Genomic DNA, 17,500 nt, shown 5'->3' with positions numbered 1-17,500 from the left:
CTTCTAAAAAATTTTGGTATTGGATTCTTTTTTTTTTTTCATGTCAAACTCATTTAATCGTACCCATCACCATCATCGTCGTCCTGATTATTGAGGATTTATGACTTTTCGAACGTTCCTTCATGTGTTCTTTACATGTATGTATATATGTACGTGTGTATATGCATATGTATATGTATATATATATATATATATATATATATATGCCTCTGTTTTTGTTGTTTTTTTTATTTTTCGATGTTCCGTTTAATCCTTTTTGTATCAAAATCAAAAGTATTAATAACAGTTCCATAGTTGTTGCTGTCACGAGTGCTTCCGATTCGTCCACAAATCATCATCAGATGTCGAAGTAAAAGTGCGAAGGAGCGAAAATGAGAATTAAAAGTGAAAACTAAAATATACAGTAAACGAGGATAAGTTATAATATTTAGTCGATAAAAAGTCGATTAAAAATAGAGGTTGATTAAAAATTCGGGTATTAAAATCAGCAAGTTCGTCGACACCGTTAACAAAGTCCGTCCAATACGAACTACGAAAGATATTTTAGAACGTTACTGCTTTTCTCGAATGCGATATTTTTTATAATGGGTTGAAGGGTTCTAATATATGACGCTTCAAGAATTTTTAATTTTTTAATATTATTTTATGTTGTCAACGAGGACCTTTCTTAGATTGGAGGAGGGACAGTTATGTTCTTTTATCAAATTTTTATATATAGCACTGGTATTTTTTTTAGGTGCATGGTTATTCGCCGGGACAACGTTATGGTTGTATGCACAATGTATGTATAATTTTCGGAGTTACATTCTCCCATAGAGCATTTGAATTCATACACTACATTGGTTTGTTCAAGCGTGTTCATAGCCGGTGAGAAGTTGTTCCTAATCACAAGGTTTTGTGTAAGAATTACTGTCAAAAGCGTCAAGTATCTACGTATGATATTTTTAATTGCATTTTCTTCGATTCTGAAGTTAAGTGTCATTTGATTTCGATAAAATATATTAATGGGGTTAGCATTGTGGTGTCGGGTAACATTATTATTATTAGGGTTTTCAAGGGATTGTAATATTCGTTTTATTTGTTCATCAGAAATGTAATTAGGAAAATGATTATTGATGATTATTTTTTAATGTTTTTATTTCAATTAGTAATGCTTTTTTGTAGATGATATCATTTTAGCGCGATTTAATAAATTTTTTATTATGGCTATTTTGTACCTTTGTGGGCACTCACTTTTAAAGTTCAAGAGGCTAGAGTTTATGGTCGTTAGGTTTTTTTATATACAGAAGTATTAAAAGTGTTATTGGACGTGTCAATAAGGACATCAATTAATTAAATTTTATTAGTTATTAGTTATTATTTAACTCAACTGTAAATTTTAGAATTGAGTTTTTTTTAAGGTACTGTAGTTGGTATATCTTTTCATAATTTTCAGCTAAAATAAAAATCTCGTCCACGTAGCGTACATATATGGGGGGGGGGCTTTATATTGTTTATAAATATTTTATTGTCTAAATAAGCCATGTAAAATTCACTTAGGGTCGGTCCAAAGACTGATCTCATTGCCACTCCGTCTATTTGAGTATATATGTTATAGTTGGAGTCATAGAAGGGTACTTCTGTAATGAAGATTAATAGTATTTTTTTAAATACTCTTTTATTAATTTTAAGTGGGGGAGTGACGAATTATTATAAAAGTTCTTAATAATTATATATATTATTTCTACTAATAATTATATCTATTATTTCTACTAATAATTATATCTATTATTTCTACTAATAATTATATATATTATTTCTACTAATAATTATATCTATTATTTCTACTAATAATTATATATATTATTTCTATTAATAATTATATCTATTATTTCTACTAATAATTATATATATTATTTCTACTAATAATTATATATATTATTTCTATTAATAATTATATCTATTATTTCTACTAATAATTATATATATTATTTCTACTAATAATTATATCTATTATTTCTATTAATAATTATATCTATTATTTCTACTAATAATTATATATATTATTTCTACTAATAATTATATATATTATTTCTATTAATAATTATATCTATTATTTCTACTAATAATTATATATATTATTTCTACTAATAATTATATCTATTATTTCTATTAATAATTATATCTATTATTTCTACTAATAATTATATATATTATTTCTACTAATAATTATATATATTATTTCTATTAATAATTATATCTATTATTTCTACTAATAATTATATCTATTATTTCTACTAATAATAATAATTTCTACTACATTTATGAATAAACTTTCTGCATCAAGAGAAGAAATTAATTTGCTTTCTGGTTGCATTGATTTTAATATTCGTATTAGTTGGTGTGTGGACTTAACACAATATTGGCTCGGAATATACGGGCTAATAAGTTCGTTTAATGGTTTTGTTAGACGATATATGGAAGTAAGAATTTGGAATATGATAGGTCGGAGTTGGAAATCAGGTTTATGTATCTTGACTGCGCCATATAAGTAACCAATCAAAATTAAAGCTTAAAATCAAAGTACAAGCGTTTTTATGCAATGTTCTGATATTTAATAAAATAAATATTGGGATTTATTCTGTCCCCGCTTTGTAACACTATTCTACTTAAGTTTTGTTTTATATATTACCGTGAAGTTATAGTAGGGTACTTCTGTAATGCAGATTAATAGTAATATTTAAGTATTGTTTTATATATTACCGTTGGAGTTATAGAACGGAATTTCTGAAATGCAGATTAATAGTAATATTTTAGTTTTGTTTTATATATTACCGTGGAGTTATAGAAGGGTACTTCTGTAATGCAGATTAATAGCAATATTTAAGTTTTGTTTTATATATTACCGTTGGAGTTATAGAACGGAATTTCTGAAATGCAGATTAATAGTAATATTTTAGTTTTGTTTTATATATTACCGTGGAGTTATAGAAGGGTACTTCTGTAATGCAGATTAATAGTAATATTAAAGTTTTTGTTTTATATATTACCGTTGAAGTCATAGAAGGTAATTCTGTAATGCAGATTAATAGTAATATTTAAGTTTTGTTTTATTATATTACCGTGGAGTTATAGAAAGGTACTTCTGTAATGCAGATTAATAGTAATATTTAAGTTTTTGTTTTATATATTACCGTTGAAGTCATAGAAGGTAATTCTGTAATGCAGATTAATAGTAATATTTAAGTTTTGTTTTATATATTACCGTTGAGTTATAGGAGGGTACTTCTGTAATGCAGGTTAATAGTAATATTTAAGTTTTGTTTTATATATAACCGTTGGAGTTATAGAATGGTACTTCTGTAATGCGGATTAATAGTAATATTTAAGTTTGGTTTTGTATATTACACTCGGAGTCATAGAAGGGTATTTCTGTAATTCAGATTAATAGTAATATTTAGGTTTTTGTTTTATATATTACCGTTGGAGTTATAGAAGGGTACTTCTGTAATGCAGATTAATAGTAATATTTAAGTTTTGTTTTATATATTACCGTGGAGATATAGAAGGGTACTTCTGTAATTCAGATTAATAGTAATATTTAAGTTTTGTTTTATATATTACCGTTGGAGTTATAGAAAGGTACTTCTGTAATGCAGATAAATAGTAATATTTAAGTTTTGTTTTGTATATTACCGTTGGAGTTATAGGAGGGTATTTCTGTAATGCAAATTAATAGTAATATTTAAGTTTTGTTTTGTATATTACCGTTGGAGTCATAGAAGGCTATTTCTGTAATGCAGGTTAATAGTAATATTTAAGTTTGGTTTTGTATATTACCGTTGGAGTCATAGAAGGGTATTTCTGTAATGCAGATTAATAGTAATATTTACGTTTTGTTTTATATATTACCGTTGGAGTCATAGAAGGGTATTTCTGTAATGCAGATTAATAGTAATATTTAAGTTTTGTTTTATATATTACCGTTGGAGTCATAGAAGGGTATTTCTGTAATGCAGATAAATAGTAATATTTAAGTTTTGTTTTGTATATTACCGTTGGAGTCATAGAAGGGTATTTCTGTAATGCAGATAAATAGTAATATTTACGTTTTGTTTTGTATATTACCGTTGGAGTCATAGAAGGGTATTTCTGTAATGCAGATTAATAGTAATATTTAAGTTTTGTTTTATATATTACCGTTTGCGTCATAGAAAGGTACTTCTGTTATGCAGATTAATACTTCTGTAATGTAGATTAATAGTAATATTTAAGTTTTTGTTTTATACAACTACAAACCACAATGGAAAATGGAAAAAACGAACTTTTTTTTTTCTTTTACATATGTCTATTTAAAATTTGATATTTTGAAACAAAACTGTAAAACAAAATAGTATAAAAGTTTTTTGATACTTAGTTCTGTTACCACGATTTTCATAAGCGTTTCTGAGAAAACCAAAAGCCCAAATAACGAAACATAGTTGCTAATATATCTTAAAGAGAAAATCAAAACACCACTGGTAATGTTAAACTTTTGTTTTTAACAAGAAAGCGAAAATGAAGTGAAACAAGATATGGAAAAAAAATTGTAGATGTCTTTTTATGAAACCTTTTAATTAATTTTTTTTTTTTATTGTTGTTTGGGGGGGCCATTGTTTTTTTATTTTTCTGTGGGGACATTTTATGATTTTTTTTCTTGTTAGTTATTAATTTGGGGGGTGCATTGTTTTATTTTTATGGAGGGACATTGTTATGATTTTTTTTCTTGTTAGTTATTAATTTTTTGTTGATGATCATGTTTACGTTTTGTTTGTTTGTTTTGTTTTTTATTTTTAAAATATAGAGGGTAGGGTTGTTGGCAAATTTTCTTTTGCTGCAAGAGCAGACGATAACTGCGAAGGTAGAGAAGAGTGCGTAGATAAGGTGCAAGGGATCTTACGGTAATAGTGAGCTACCTGGTTCATTATGCAGGCGAAATCTCTTTGAATTTCTGTCTCCACGTGAAGTCTGTGAGGTAGCTTTCTAATAGTTCTCTATTGATCCCACATTTGATTTTGTTTCTCTGCTTTGCTTCCTTCCACATTCTTTCGACACGGTTCGTTGTCGTGTGTTTAATAAGGCCAACAAAGTGACAAGAACTTTATTAAAGTGTGAATTGTGAAAAACAGATAATTGAATAGAAAAAATTAATTGAATTTTTTAGCGTCTGTAACTTGAATTCGATTGGCTAAGTGGCTCGACATATCTCAGTTCTTCTCGGTATCTGCCCGGAAACGCTCGTGAAGGTTCTGAAAAATCGCGGTAACAAAACTGCATAAGTACCGTTTTTTCTTTCTAGTGTAGATTTAAATATAAAACGAAAAGATCGTTAACTCACAGTTTCTTTTTTTCTATTGTTTTGTTAAGTGTCTTATTTCTTCTTTTCTCCGTAATTTTGTTTTTCCACCCATTTATTATCATCACTTGATCCTTTTCTATTTTATTTTATTCGCTTCGTTTTGTGAGTTGATAAAGTAGATCGACTGTTGCGTGTCTTTTTGTTTTCAAACCATCTTTTCCGATTTTATTTTCTGATTTTCCTTTTGTTCTTTTTTTGGCGTTTCTATTCGACTGCGTTTCTAACGCCTCCTTTTCTTCTTCTTCAGAACACAATTAATTTATTTATTTATTCATCCATTTACTAAGTGACTCGTCATAATATACACTGGCGTTGTTTTACAATTTGTCATCGTTCTGAGAGAAACAACTTTCTTTTACTTTTACTAAGAGATTCGTTTATTTTTTTATCCGATAATTTAGGACTCTAATAATGCTGTCAGTAACTTTTCATGAGCAGTTTATAAAAACATACTTTCATGTTTTTCGTTCTTCTTTATTTGGGGTTATTCAATTCTAGAACTTGCGAAGAGTTTTAACAGGTGTTCCTGCATTTTAATTAATAATATTCCGTAAGTAACGCGCTAACACAAACCTCGCAGAAGAACCGCATAATATTTCACAAAAATTATGTTTACATGGGGGAGGTGGCGCCCCACTCCTTAGCAGAGAGTGAAGTGGGGGTGACATTTGAGAGGACCGCCCCGGGTGACGTTTACTCTAGCTACGCCACTGGCAACAATCAATCCGTCAAAAGGAAATAAAGTGTGATTTGACATTATCAAAATCCGAAAATTGGTAGAGAAGCTGCAAATACCTTTAATATGTTTCCATTAAGCTATTTTGAATTGCAAAAATAAAGTCATTAGGCCCAACTATTCATATTAACATACTCTATTAAGCTGGGACTATTCTACCAAAATGTTCTATTTAATAATTAGTAAATTTATTAATTCTAATTTATGTATGCATAGTATGAAAATAACATCAATAATTATAAACTATTATACATGCTTGCAAATACTAAACTAAACTAAACTAAAAAAAAATAAACTAAACTAAAAAAAGACCGATTGACCTTAACAGTTATATTAAATAATTTATTGATTTGAATTGAAGCGATACATAATTCAGTTCAATTGCCTGTTATAATCAAGTTCTTACTATTTCAATTTTAATTCTTAATATCAGTTAATTCTAAACACATAATTACGTTTCGTTGAGATTAAAAATTTGCTGAATACTCAATTCTTTACCTTAAGCGCAAAACGTTAAAATTAATTTAATTTAAAGTATGATAGAGTTACTTCTCTTAGAGTAAATCTATCTATTAACTTTTCTTATTTTTATTTTATTAACATTCATACTTTTATCATACCTAATCCATTGCCATCCATATCACACTAATAAGTAATGTTTATACAGTTCTAATGTCTTTCACTTAATGTTATTAAAATGTTAAATCAATGTATATTATAAATTAATTCACTAATGCATTCAATATAAAATGTTAGTATTAAAACTATTTCTATTGATAGTCGCAATTCATTAAGATATGCTTTTTTTTGTTATTGTCAAATTGTAAATTAATTGATTGATATAATAATTAAGTGATTGATTTTGTGCTACGAAAAAGATACTGTCAAGATTTGTAAATGTCTACTGAATTAAAGGAATAAATTATAAGGTGGTCAACATCATGAATTTTAGAATATAGTTTTTAGTCATTTATTCACTATATATATATATATATATATATATATATATATATATATATATATATATATATAGTAAGAATGGTAATTAGTAAAAACCTGAAGAGAGTGCTCGATACTATTGCAGAGCAGATATGCATTTTATTTTTTATTACCGTTTTATCTGTTTAGTTACACATGTTTCGGTTGTCGGGCCATATCTACGATCCAGCAGCCTCGTCACCATTACAGAAATGGCTATTATTATTTGGAAGAATGATTTTAGAGGAAATACAAGAAGAAAAAAAAAGAAAAGGGGGAAAGAGATAATAAAAGGGATGGGGCGGAGATCGACAATAGTTAAGTTTTGAAGTTTAAAATACATTAGATTTTAGTGTGTGGAGGGTAACGAATTCAGCTGGCGTGGGTGGAGATATAGTGATATAGGGAGGGGGAAGGGGAGAGAGGGAAATAAAAGGGAGGGGTAAAGAGAGGAGGGGGAAGGAATTTCAAGATTTGGCTGTTTTTAGTTGTTTAGCTAGACACTGGAGTATATGAAAAAAATATATATATATAGTAATGTGATTGATAATTTAAAATTCCAATTAAAATTAAAAATTAAAAATCTGTTTCATAAGAAGGAACACAACAAAGTCAATAATTTGTACGATCGTTTCGGAAACGATGTTTTTATTGCGATAGACATTAAGTTATGGACAATAATTTTGACATATAGTTTTTTTGAAACAAAGTCTCCTCATCAGCAAAAGTATTGGGTGGGTTTTTATATATATAAAAGACACCATAAATAAGCCTAGCATTTTTTAAGTAAGGCAGATATATCTTTTAATTGTTCGCCTTTTGAAAACCGTAATTATCGTCAAAGCATTCATTTGGATGTTGATTGTAGCTTATAAATGCACGAAATGCTGAATTTTCAAAGCTAATGCCAATATATATATATATATATATATATATATATATATATATATATATATATATATATATATATATATAACTACTTGTCTAACAATAAGCGTAGTTTATCAGGCAACAATATTTGCGAAAGAAAACCCGAATAACAAGAAATATTACGTAGGCATGACTTCCTTAGATTTCAAAACCCGATACTATGACCACAAAAGTATATTCAACAATAAAAAACACCGTATAAAAACAACACTAGCGAATAAATACTGGGAACTCAAAGAAAGCAGACATTCGCCGGTAGTCGAATGGAAAATAATAAGACAAGCTACCACGTGTAGAGATTTAAACGACCCATGTAAATTATGCCTTCATGAAAAATTTGCTATCCTGTACTTTAAAGAACCCCAAAATCTATTAAACTGTAGAAGAGAAATAGCAAATAACTTTATTCACAAAATAAAATTTACTCTAGGATAGCGATACAAAATAGTTTTAAAACCAACAAAAACAATAGAAAATAAACAAATAAATAAATTAAATAAACATGGATATACATAAACGATCACACATATATGTATGTATATATATACGTAAATGTATGTGCATATATATATGTACACATATGTATATTTATGTATATAAAAAAAGAAAGAAATGTCTGCCTTAAACCACTAAACTAGTTTTAAAACAGATCCTTTGTTCGATAAAATGCATGCCCATTGGCTGATAGGAAGGGGCGCGGTGAATACTAGAAAGCTGATTTGCTAACTAAAACCCTCAACAGCAGAGGACCATATAAAAACAATAAACAACCACAGAATTCGCGCATAAGCCTGAGGAATCCTAGAGTGGATGAAACGCCGAATATTCAGTGTAGCTTAATCGCCATATATATTTTATATATATATATATATATATATATATATATATATATCGTCATTGGACACTTTACCTTTCACCGGACTATCCATTCGCGTGAAATCACCTTTTTCTTCACCATATTCCCTCTGCTCCACTTTTTGTTATCAAGTTAGATCTTTGACTTACTTGTTGTTTCATCAAATACTTTTGTCTGCAAAATCTGATCCTGCATTTTACTAATTCCTACCATCTGATGAGAAGGAAAGTATTTCTTCGAAACTCCGCGGATTAAGGACTATCCACTTATTAAGTGTTTCCTTTTCAGATTAAATATGTTTTTAACTCTTTTTTCAAAGTGTTTTTAACATGGTTTATTAACTATTTGCTCTTATATATATAGTCTGAATGCGTGATGATTGAATAGTCAGTATCATCCATCAAAATTGTTGATTGCTCTAACACACTCTTCTATAGTTATGCAACATATCTGTTGCATGGTCGCTACGACATGCACTTACAGAATGGAGTCACCTCTTAAGAATATTAACTCACACAAAACTTTTATGTTGACATGACCTGACAGATAATTTAGAAACAGAAGCACGTGTGTGAAAGCACTATAATAATTGTACTTTCATTGAGTTTCTACCTCTGCTAGCCACACACATAATGCAGAGAACATCTGAGAGCTTAATATGCAAAAAATCATGAGGGGTGGGGAAAGCTGGTTTCCATATCATCTTACCTGCTCCAATGATGGGGCAGATGATAATGATGTTTGTTGTTGGTGGAGTCATTTCATAGGAATCAGATTTCGTTTCACCAATAACTTTCTAATTAGTTTTTTTTTAGAAAGACCTCGGGTACATACAGGAGGGACCAGGTGAGAGTTATGGTATTAGGCATTTACAGAGTGGAGTTATCTCTTAAGGATCTCGATTAGCACAGAGTGTTTAAGTTGGCATGGCCTGATAGCAAAGTTAGAAGTAAAAGCTTGTGTGCAAATACACAAACTATATAAATTGTACTTACATTGATTTTGTCTGGTGACAACACACAGTGCAGAAAAAAATTGTACAACAATTTTAATTAGTTCTTTTGCTAAAATAAGAGTTCCTTGACACAATTTTGTCTCCCGCATTTGCAAAGATAATCTTACAAGGAACTGCAGAGAAAGGAAGAAGGAGGAACAGACAAACAAATAGGTGGGAGGATAAGATCTAAGAGTGAATATAGCTTGTACCATGCTCAGGAAGACAGAAAATCAGGAGGGTTGAAGCAAGCTAGTTGCCGGGTCATCTTTGACACCCCAACAATCATTCAGACCACTAGACCAACGATGATGATGATGATCATCATCATCATTATCATCATCATTTTTATTGTTGAGCATCATCATGATGATTTTGTAGGCATTTATTTTTGTTGTTTGTTTTTTTTTGTTTCCAATATCTTTCTATTAAGAATTCTTTCTAGATTGATACTGAGAGACCATATGGTGATTGTCAACATCCGTAAGTGAAAAGTGTTGCTGTAGATCGCTAGTATCGTTAACCACTGAGTCTCAATCACCTCCATGCTGTTGTTGTTGGGCATTCATTCATTTCATATGAAATAAATGATTATTGTTGGCATTCATTTCACCAATACCTTTCTAGTTAGAATTCTTTCTAGAAAGACATTAAATACTTACAAAAGAGGGCCACGTAAAGGTTGGTAGCATCCATAGTGAAAGTGTTTTTGTGGAATGAACTAGATTCGAACTTCATTAGATCTCACAAGTGTGTAGGGAGAAAGGCAGCCATAGAAAGATGTGGGAGGACAACATCTGAGGATAGAAAGGGATGGTATTGAGCATCACGCTCAGAAAGGCAGAAAATTGGGAGAGATGGAGAAAACTGATTGCTAGGTCCTCTTTAGTGCCCCGACAGTTATTCAGACTACAAGACCGATGATGATGGTGATGATGATGGTAATCATGATGATTTGTGAGGTGAGTAACTGTTGTAGACCCATGCTAGGGGTTACAAATGAAAGAAACCACAAGTAGTGTAAAGTGTATAAAAATATAATATTTATTTATTATAAAGAATACAGGAGCCACTAAAGTGGTATGAGAGGAAAGGATTCGTAGCATGCGATTAAACATGGTATGAATGTCTCCATCTACTCTCTAAAACCAGTGGTATTCATAGGACTGGTTGATTCCACTTAGTTCTCAAATAGAGGTGATTTGTACCCCACAACAGTAACTCAATAAAAAAAAATGCAAACAGACACACAAGCTAAGTAGATAATGATGATTCTGATGATGATGTTGTTGATGATCATGATGATGATGATCATCATGATGATCATGATGATGCTGATGCTGATGATGATGATTTGAGACGTGAATAACTCAATCAGAAAAAAAAACATGCAAACGCAAACTAAGTAGACATTTTTACTTACATTTGCACTGGATTCTCGGCAAAGAAATGTTGATAAATACTGGAATTTTATCTTTGTTGCTAACTGGATCATCGACTGTTAATTCACTTATTCTGTCAAGAAAATACAAATGTTTAGAAGGTTACTTTTCAGAGATAAAAAAAAATTTTACTAATCATTTTTTTTTTAAATTGTCTCTTACACAAAGGGCAATTTGCATATAAGTTAATAATATGTAATCTACAAACATCTATATATATATATATATAAAAGCGAAAATGTGTGTATATATGTATGTGTGTTTGTGTGTCCGCTAAAATCTTACAACATACAGAACAAAAATTAAAAAACTTGGTTTCATATTGAAACCCCATCCTTCACCCGAAAAATATCGAAAATTTGCCCAAAAACGTTAATTTTTTCATCCTAAAATCAACAATTTTCTATAGGGGGGGAGTCAACAAAAATCGTCCTCTCATGATGAGATCAGTTCTACGCATGCGTCAGACGACGTCATGACCTGATTTAGTTTAAATATTTGAAGAACTGAGAGAATTTTATGTGTGTCCTGTTAGCTCAGTTGGTTAGAGCGTTGGATCATTATCTAAACGTTTTGGGTTCGAATCGTGGTGTGAGTTTTTTTTTTCGATTTTTTAAATTTAAATATTGAAGCAGTGTTATTTAAGCCATTTTTCACGTAACGTTCGTATTTCTGTTTGTTTTGTTTTTTTACTTCGCCTATTCTTAGGTTTTCATTAACACCTCCACCCCCGATCGACCACACACACCCAAAAACACCCGGGTACCCACCGATTTTGTAAATTTTAATATCGAAACAGGCTTATCTAAGCCATTTTTCACGTGGTTTTTTTTGGGGGGGGTATATTTTAGAAGTTTTAACGTTCGTTTTTCTGTTTTCTTTTTTGTTTTTGTTTTTTCAGATTTTTACATTTAACATCGTTCGTTTGTCCTTACGTTAGTTGTTTTTGTGTTTTTTTCGATGTTTTGATTACCCCCGACTTTATTTTTCAGATAAGTTTAAACTTTCGTTTTTCTGTTTTCTTTTTTTAATTCGCTTATTCTTATGTTTTGATTAACACCCACCCCCCACCCCCGCCCGAGCACACACACACCTCAAAACACTCGGGCATCGCCGGGTAGGTAAAAACAAAAAAAACCGGTCATTGACCTCATTAAAAACCTTCCCGCAGAAAATGTTAACTGCTGAATAGCTATTGCTTACGTCGTCGTCGTCGTCGTCGTCGTCGTCGTAACGCTCGCACAAAATGTTAACTCTACGACTTCCGTGCGGGCACCTGTCAATTTTGTTCTTACTTAAATAAACTCAAAGATCTTTCAGTAACTCATTCTGGCTGGCCGAATGGTTCATGTTTTTTTCACATTTTATTTTACAACTTTGCCTCAGAGCTTCGGGTTCGATCCTACCAACTTACCAAAACTTTTTACCCACCCCCCTGGTTTCTTTTTTATTTAAGACTCACACACCTCGAAACACCCGGGCAACGCCAGGTACCCCCGCTAGTTCTCAATAAAACATAAAAGTTAAAAAAAAAAAACATACTGCTACAGGTAAAACTGAGAACATCTTTTTTATGAAAATCGGGCCATAAAAGGCATGTCAGTATTCTTATACTATTGAAATAAAGTTTTCCAATTTTGTATTCAAATATAAATATTAATAACACAAAGTTTATTTAGATAGTTCGATAGTGCAATACTAAAGTTATAAATACTCTATATCGCTTCACTTGGGGCAGACACGCATTTTTATGCTCATCTCAAAAAGGTTCAATTGTGTTTATTATAAGAGCGTACAATTGTTTTAACACTTTACTGATAATTCTACATATAGTTCTCTGCATACATGTTTATTTTATTATTCACATATCAGTTGAAGCTCTTATCAGCCCTAAGAATATACGTTAAAATCAAATAACAAAATCACATTGGTCTTGAGAGAGTACTCCTCGCCGGAAGTCTCATATATTCACAATTTGAAAGCTTTTTTATGACTTCCGATCCGTTCCCTTAAATAATCAAATTGTACCAAATTCCCAACGATTCCTATGCCGTTGTCTCGATGACTACCTTACAATCATTAACTCTTATCCTCGATTAGCTTTAATGCCTTGATAAGTGATGACTCTCTTGTAAAAACAAAAAACATATGTTGTGCGCCACCTACCTAATTATTGCTTGCATGTATGTATGATAAATTAAAATAGAACTTTTTTTAAATGAGCACAAAAATGAATTTTTGTTTTCAGTGAAGCAGTGTGTGTATATTTTTTTTTTACATGGTAGTCACCACTTATCAAGGCCCGGAAGCCACTCGGGGATAAGGGTTATTGCGTGTACAGTAATCAATGGGATAATATCGTAGTAATCGTTAGTAATGTAGATTTGATAAAGTGTCTTACTTAAGGGGCACTCAGGAATTTGTTTATGTTGGTCTTGAAGACATCCAAGTTGTAGTCAGGTGAGGAAACAGGAAAACGGAAGAGAGTTCCACAGGCGTGCACTTCTGAGAAAGAAACTTTGTTCATGGAATCTACATTTTGATTTAGTCACAGATAAAGAGTGGGGATAATTATTGACAGTGGTTTCAGTTAGACGGGTGTTTTTCGTGAAAGATTGGCGAGGGGGGACCAGAGATTGGAGCTCAGACGAGCAATTCCCATGGAAATAACAATAAAACAAAGACAGGCTCGCAACATCTCTTCTGTGGGAGAGAAGTTGCAGGGAAGAGAAAAGGGCATCCCCCAAAGAAGGATCGGCTGTTTTTAGCAGCTCCTGCCCAGATGTGGCAGCAGTATTCCATCCTTGGACGTGCTTGGCTTTTATATAGATAGAAAATTACATCAGCAGTGAGATATCTTCTGGAGGATCCCACCATTTTTCCAGCGACCTTGGCAACAGACTTGATGTATGTGTTCCATTTCAGATCAGGAGTAAAGGTCAATCCCAGAAGCTTGTCAAAACATGGAGCCTCCCCAAGACGAGAGCCATCCATTTCAATTGATGCCAGATGAGGTTCAGAGCGTTGATGATGTAAAGATAGGAGCTTGGTTTTAGATGCATTAAAAGTAACTAGCCATCTCCTTCCCCACTCTACCACGCGCTCAAGATCCGAGGAGAGAGACTCAGAGAGAACTTTGTCATTTACAGCCATTGTCATGTTGCCATAGTTTGCCGTGTCATCAGCATAACGTATATATATATATATATATATATATATATATATATATATATATATATATATATATATACAGTAGCGTCCAAAACTAAGGGACAAAATTTTTAAACTTAATATTTTGTAGAAATAACAACTGTGAAAAGCTGAAATTTTGACAACTAGTAGTCGTTATCATCCATAGTAAACATCCTAACATACTAAAATTTGAATCATTTGCAAACGATAGAAAAAGAATTATAACAATTATTTATTTATTTTCAAAATAGGACTGTTAGTTTTTCAATAATTTTCTCACCTCTACAGCAGACACACTTTCAACATGGGCTTTGTTTTGATTTTTGGTCTCCTGTCGGGTCCGTAGTGTTTACTAGTTGTAAAAAAAAAAGTGTAGGCACATAAAAAGTGGACGAAGAGGCCATAAAAGGAAATAATAAAATGATTTTCGGTTTTTAATATTATTGAAACTATTTTGGCGGTTAACTTCGTATTTCTTCCACTGACAAGGCAAGTACACAGATTACAAAAACAAAAATGTTACCGGCTCACATACAAACGTAAGTCCGTATTTTATAAACAACTGTTTGAAATAAATTTAAAATGTGTTACGTGGATTAAAAAGCAATTACTGACATGTTTTTATTCATTTATGTTTCATATGTAAATTTGCATTTACATGTAAATGTAGAAGTTAATTAGGTTCTTTTACAGCGTGGAAAGATTAAATTGTCGCCCTAGAAAAGACGACAGGATTCCATGTCCGTTTGATGAAAACAGGTTTTCTTTTTTTGATGCAGACCATCTACTACTTGACCAGTTGTGTACAAATCCCAAGAGCGATAGAAGTCTTCTATCATGTCTGAAAGTGACACAATGTACAACTTATGCTCTCTACTAATCTAAGTTATAATGTCAGGCCCATTGCCAGCACCCTTAAAATGCCTCGTTGGATTGCTATAAATAACAGAGACATGTTCAGGGTGATGAAAACAAAGGTTCTAGCGGCGATTATGATCTTTGGTGTGGTTTCAAGTGAGGCCACATCATGCTACCTCACATCTTCGAAGTTGGCTTGAAAGTCAACAGCAAATTGTACCTGCATGTACAGAAGAGTGTGGTGATCACATGGTGTAATCAGGTGGTCGCTGCGGACAACAAGTTCAAAGAGACTCAGTTTTGGCTTCAGAAGGAGTGCAACGACTTTGTACCCTTGTCTCACTGGCCTCCTTCCTACCCCAACCTGAACCCGCTGGACTACTTCGTTTGTTCATCCGTCGAGAACAGCACCAACATGACCTCCCAAAACATCAAAGCTAGCCCGATTCCCTGTAATTTTCCGAGTATTCGCCAGGTTTCCGCAAGTACTTGTGGAAAAGGCATGCTCTCAGTTCTGGACCCGTATCTAGCCAGTGATTGAGGCCGAAGGCGGCTAAATTGAATAGATGTCAGCTCTACTGCAAAATCAAGTTACCTGAATTGATTTTTTCAATAAAAATGTTAAAATAAAGCTCCGGTGTTATTTTCTTTAGGGCGACATTTTTACCGTTCCACTCTGTACTATATAAAACTTATTTAATGTTTTATATATAAACTTATTTAATGTTTTATATATAAAACTTTTTTAATGTTTTATATATAAAACTTATTTAATGTTTTATATATAAAACTTGTTTAATAATGTTTGATATATAAAACTTGTTTAATGTTTTATATATAAAACTTGTTTAATAATGTTTGATATATAAAACTTGTTTAATAATGTTTGATATATAAAACTTGTTTAATGTTTTATATATAAAACTTGTTTAATGTTTTATATATAAAACTTGTTTAATGTTTTATACATAAAACTTGTTTAATGTTTGATATTTAAAACTTATTTAATGTTTGATATATAAAACTTGTTTAATGTTTTATATATAAAACTTATTAAATGTTTTATACATAAAACTTGTTTAATGTTTTATATATAAAACTTGTTTAATGTTTTATATATAAAACTTATTTAATGTTTTATATATAAAACTTATTTAATGTTTTATATATAAACTTATTTAATGTTTTATATATAAAACTTGTTTAATAATGTTTGATATATAAAACTTGTTTAATGTTTTATATATAAAACTTGTTTAATGTTTTATATATAAAACTTGTTTAATGTTTGATATTTAAAACTTATTTAATGTTTGATATATAAAACTTGTTTAATGTTTTATATATAAAACTTATTAAATGTTTTATACATAAAACTTATTTAATGTTTTATATATAAAACTTGTTTAATGTTTTATATATAAAACTTGTTTAATGTTTTATATATAAAACTTGTTTAATGTTTGATATTTAAAACTTATTTAATGTTTTATATATAAAATTTGTTTAATAATATTTTATATATAAACCTTATTAAATGTTTTATATATAAAACTTATTTAATGTTTTATATATAAAACTTGTTTAATGTTTTATATATAAAAATTGTTTAATAATATTTTATATATAAAACTTGTTTAATGTTTTATATATAAAACCTATTTAATGTTTTATATATAAAACTTGTTTAATAATATTTTATATATAAAACTAATTTAATAATGTTTTATATATAAAACTTATTTAATGTTTTATATATAAAACTTGTTTAATAATATTTTATTTATATAAAACTAATTCAATAATGTTTTATATATAAAACTTACTTTATAATGTTTTATATTATAAAACTTATTTAATGTTTTATATATAAAACTTGTTTAATACTGTTTTATATATAAAACTTATTTAATGTTTTATATATAAAACTTGTTTAATAATATTTTATATATAAAACTAATTTAATAATGTTTTATATATAAAACTTATTTAATAATGTTTTGTATGTAAAACTAATTTTATAATGTTTTATATATTAAAACTTATTTAATAACGTTTTATATATAAAACTTATTTAATATTGTTTTATATATAAACTTAACGCTTATTTAATAATGTTTTATATAAAAACTTATTT

The 17,500-nt window shown here is 29.9% G+C and overlaps 1 protein-coding gene across 3 annotated transcripts in view; it reads right to left on the bottom strand.

The window, feature by feature from the left end:
• LOC145283515 (endoplasmic reticulum-Golgi intermediate compartment protein 1-like) overlaps window positions 1–17,500 on the bottom strand; it is a 346,880-nt gene that overhangs the window by 239,403 nt on the left and 89,977 nt on the right. For all 3 annotated transcript variants that reach the window (XM_080132353.1, XM_080132352.1, XM_080132351.1), the window contains one exon: window positions 11,295–11,386. In XM_080132353.1, the coding sequence (XP_079988479.1) occupies window positions 11,295–11,386 (92 nt within the window). The remainder of the gene's footprint in view (window positions 1–11,294; window positions 11,387–17,500) is intronic.

Source organism: Euprymna scolopes, chromosome 8 (genome assembly GCF_053919585.1).
Source record: "Euprymna scolopes isolate OS-2025 chromosome 8, ASM5391958v1, whole genome shotgun sequence".
Classification (NCBI taxonomy): Eukaryota; Metazoa; Mollusca; class Cephalopoda; order Sepiida; family Sepiolidae; genus Euprymna; species Euprymna scolopes.
The sequence above is the reverse complement of the archived record's forward strand: the minus strand, read 5'-3'. Positions and strand labels throughout refer to the sequence as shown.